The sequence below is a fragment of the Lipotes vexillifer genome, unplaced genomic scaffold (genome assembly GCF_000442215.2).
Source record: "Lipotes vexillifer unplaced genomic scaffold, Lipotes_vexillifer_v1.1 scaffold575, whole genome shotgun sequence".
In the NCBI taxonomy this organism is placed as follows: domain Eukaryota; kingdom Metazoa; phylum Chordata; class Mammalia; order Artiodactyla; family Lipotidae; genus Lipotes; species Lipotes vexillifer.
The window spans coordinates 663,073-665,527 of record NW_006780198.1 but is presented as its reverse complement, the minus strand read 5'-3'; the positions used below and the strand labels follow the sequence as shown (position 1 = coordinate 665,527).

Below are 2,455 nucleotides of genomic sequence, written 5' to 3'. Positions count from 1 at the left end.
AGGAATGCCCATCACCCAACATGCTGGGAAGTCTGCACGTGACCGTGGGGTTCTTTGTAGGACCTGGATGCAGGAGGGACGCCCCCATTCCCCGTGGTTTCCATGGACGCGCGCTGTGGCTCAGGCCCTCACAGTTATCTGAAGGTCCAGTGGCTCAAGTACTGGCGGGCCCCAGGGTTCTACTTGCGCCCAGTCCTCCGTGACAATGATGCCAGCGGCTCCCACCCCGCGCCTTCCCCAAGCCCTCCCTGTGGTTCAACCTGGGCTGTTTTCCAAACAGAAAGACCCAGGGCTGGATCTGGAAGCTGGCTCCACAAAGAGGTCAAGGGGGCCCGGCGAGCACCTGGCTGCCCCCACCCTCTGCGGGCTCCACTCAGGCCTGTAAGGCTTGGAGCCTTGCTCAGGGTGTCAGGGGAGCTGGTGGGACCACAGGGGCCACAGGACCTGCAGTGTGTGTGGGATCAGAGAGATGGAAACCAGGAAGGGCCTCTGTTACCTCCCACGGAATATTTCAGAAGAGTCAGGGACAAGGCAGGGGTCTAATCCTGGCTCCATACCACCTGGAAAACCTTGGTTTTTTTCTTTCCCATTTTGGTCTTAAAAGCCTCCTTTCCTTGGAGAAAATGCTGCCTTGCGTGCACCTGACAGCCCTGTGGGCTCACTCGGCCCCTCCCTCTGGGCCAAGGGGAGGAGACTGGCCTGCGGACCACCTCAGAGGCAGCACTGACCCTGGGAGGGCCTGGTGGGGTGGCACGGGGGCGTCACCTGTAGATCATGCCCGGGGAGCCGGTCTGCCGCAGGGATAGCCGAGCCGGGGACCCCGTGGTCGATTCCGGATACATGGAGCTGGCCTCACTCGTCCCGACCCACTCCCTTCTTCAAGGAGGGAAGATCCTGGAGGGAGAGCAAAGAAGGAGGGGAGGCGGTTAAAAGAAGACCAATCAGTGTGGCCAGGATGCTCTGTGATCCCGAAGGCCTGGTTCCTTGGGCATCTGCATGTTCCTCATCAGACAGACAGACAGGCCCACAGGGGCTCGGGTGAGGCTGATGGTCAGGTCCGTGACTGTGACGGATTTCTACCCCTTCTTTCCAAGCCCCCACTCCGCTCCTCCCTGACTGCTTTTCTGAGGTTCTGGGAGCACTTTCTCGTTGCCCAAACTATGCAGAAATGGTGGTTGCAGAGGGAGTCTGTGGACTTGGGAATCTGGGCTGTCTTCCCCAGGCCAGGAAGTGGTACCACGGTCACCCAGGGTCATCCTGGATGACCTCACCTCCCTGACCCCTGACTCCTGCCCTGAGGCACCCCCGGGCAAGTGAGGGACACGGACGGGAAACCAGGACCACAGAGGGGAGGGTGCACAGAGTGCCAGGCCTTGTGCGCTAGGAGCAGAGCCGTCCCCAAGGCCAGTCCAGATGCTGGTCCAGAGGCCCCGGGGAAGGCAGGGTGCGTGATGTCCTCACACAGGCTAATGGGATGGGCAACAGGCAGCCAAGGGCAGGCCGGGATGCACGTGCCCTTTCCTGGGGGTGCGGCCCACCCCCACCCCTCGCCCTCCTCTCTGGTTTTCCCTGGGCCCAGCTGCTCTGTGGTGACACCTCAACCCCCAGCTTGGGCACTTAGGGATGCTTAATGTCCAGAATTCCGAATCACAGACTTAATCTGCCTGAGTCCCCAGGTGACGCCCGTGTTGCTTGTCCAGGGGACACACTTTGAGGACCCTTGGCCTAAAGCCGAGCTCCGGGACTAGAAGTTGGCAAACTACTGCCAGCAGGCCAAAATTTTCTGTAAATAAGGTTTTATTGGAGGTTTTACCTCCATGCCCATTTGTTTATGAATTGCCCACTTGTGCTACCATGATGCGGTGGGTCGTTGCAATGGAGACCGTCTGGCCGGCAAAGCCTAAAATATTTACTACCTGTCCCTTTAAAGGAAAAGTCGGCCGACCCCTGTTCTAGGCCATTCTCTCCCCCACTCTCCAAGATGACACGACCCAGCACCTCTCTCCTGAAATCATGAACACTGCCTTTCCCGTGTTACCCGTAGCTCTCGACTTGATGCTTTCTGTTTCACGAGCATCAGACCCATCCCCCAGCGTCAGCACAAGGAACATTCTGCTTCCCTCCCGTTGCTACCCGGGTGACCTGGCCACACCCACGGCACCCACACCCTCTGCCTCGCCCCTCAAGGGCATCCTGCAACAGGACTCCTGCCACCAGTCCTTCCTTCATGTGGCAGAACCATCTGCACACAATCAATTACCTACTTCCTCTATCTCGGGACTTCCCTGGCGGCCCAGTGGTTAAGACTCCGCACTTCCACTGCAGGGGCACAGGTTCGATCCCTGGTCAGGGAACTAAGATCCTGCGTGCCACGCGGTGCGGCCAAACCCCCCCCAAAAACGACTTCTCCAGATGGAAGGAAAGATGGCGGAGGAGAAGGGCGTGCGCTCACTCC

General features: G+C 59.3%; 1 protein-coding gene across 2 annotated transcripts in view; it reads right to left on the bottom strand.

The window, feature by feature from the left end:
- Positions 1–2,455, bottom strand: part of KCNAB2 (potassium voltage-gated channel subfamily A regulatory beta subunit 2) — a 98,074-nt gene that overhangs the window by 55,624 nt on the left and 39,995 nt on the right. The window contains exon 2 of one of the 2 annotated variants that reach the window (XM_007453279.1): positions 766–894. In XM_007453279.1, the coding sequence (XP_007453341.1) occupies positions 766–842 (77 nt within the window). In that variant the 5' untranslated portion in view covers positions 843–894. Of the gene's footprint in view, positions 1–765; positions 895–2,455 lie in introns of those variants that run through there. The other variant, XM_007453280.1, reaches the window with a different exon arrangement.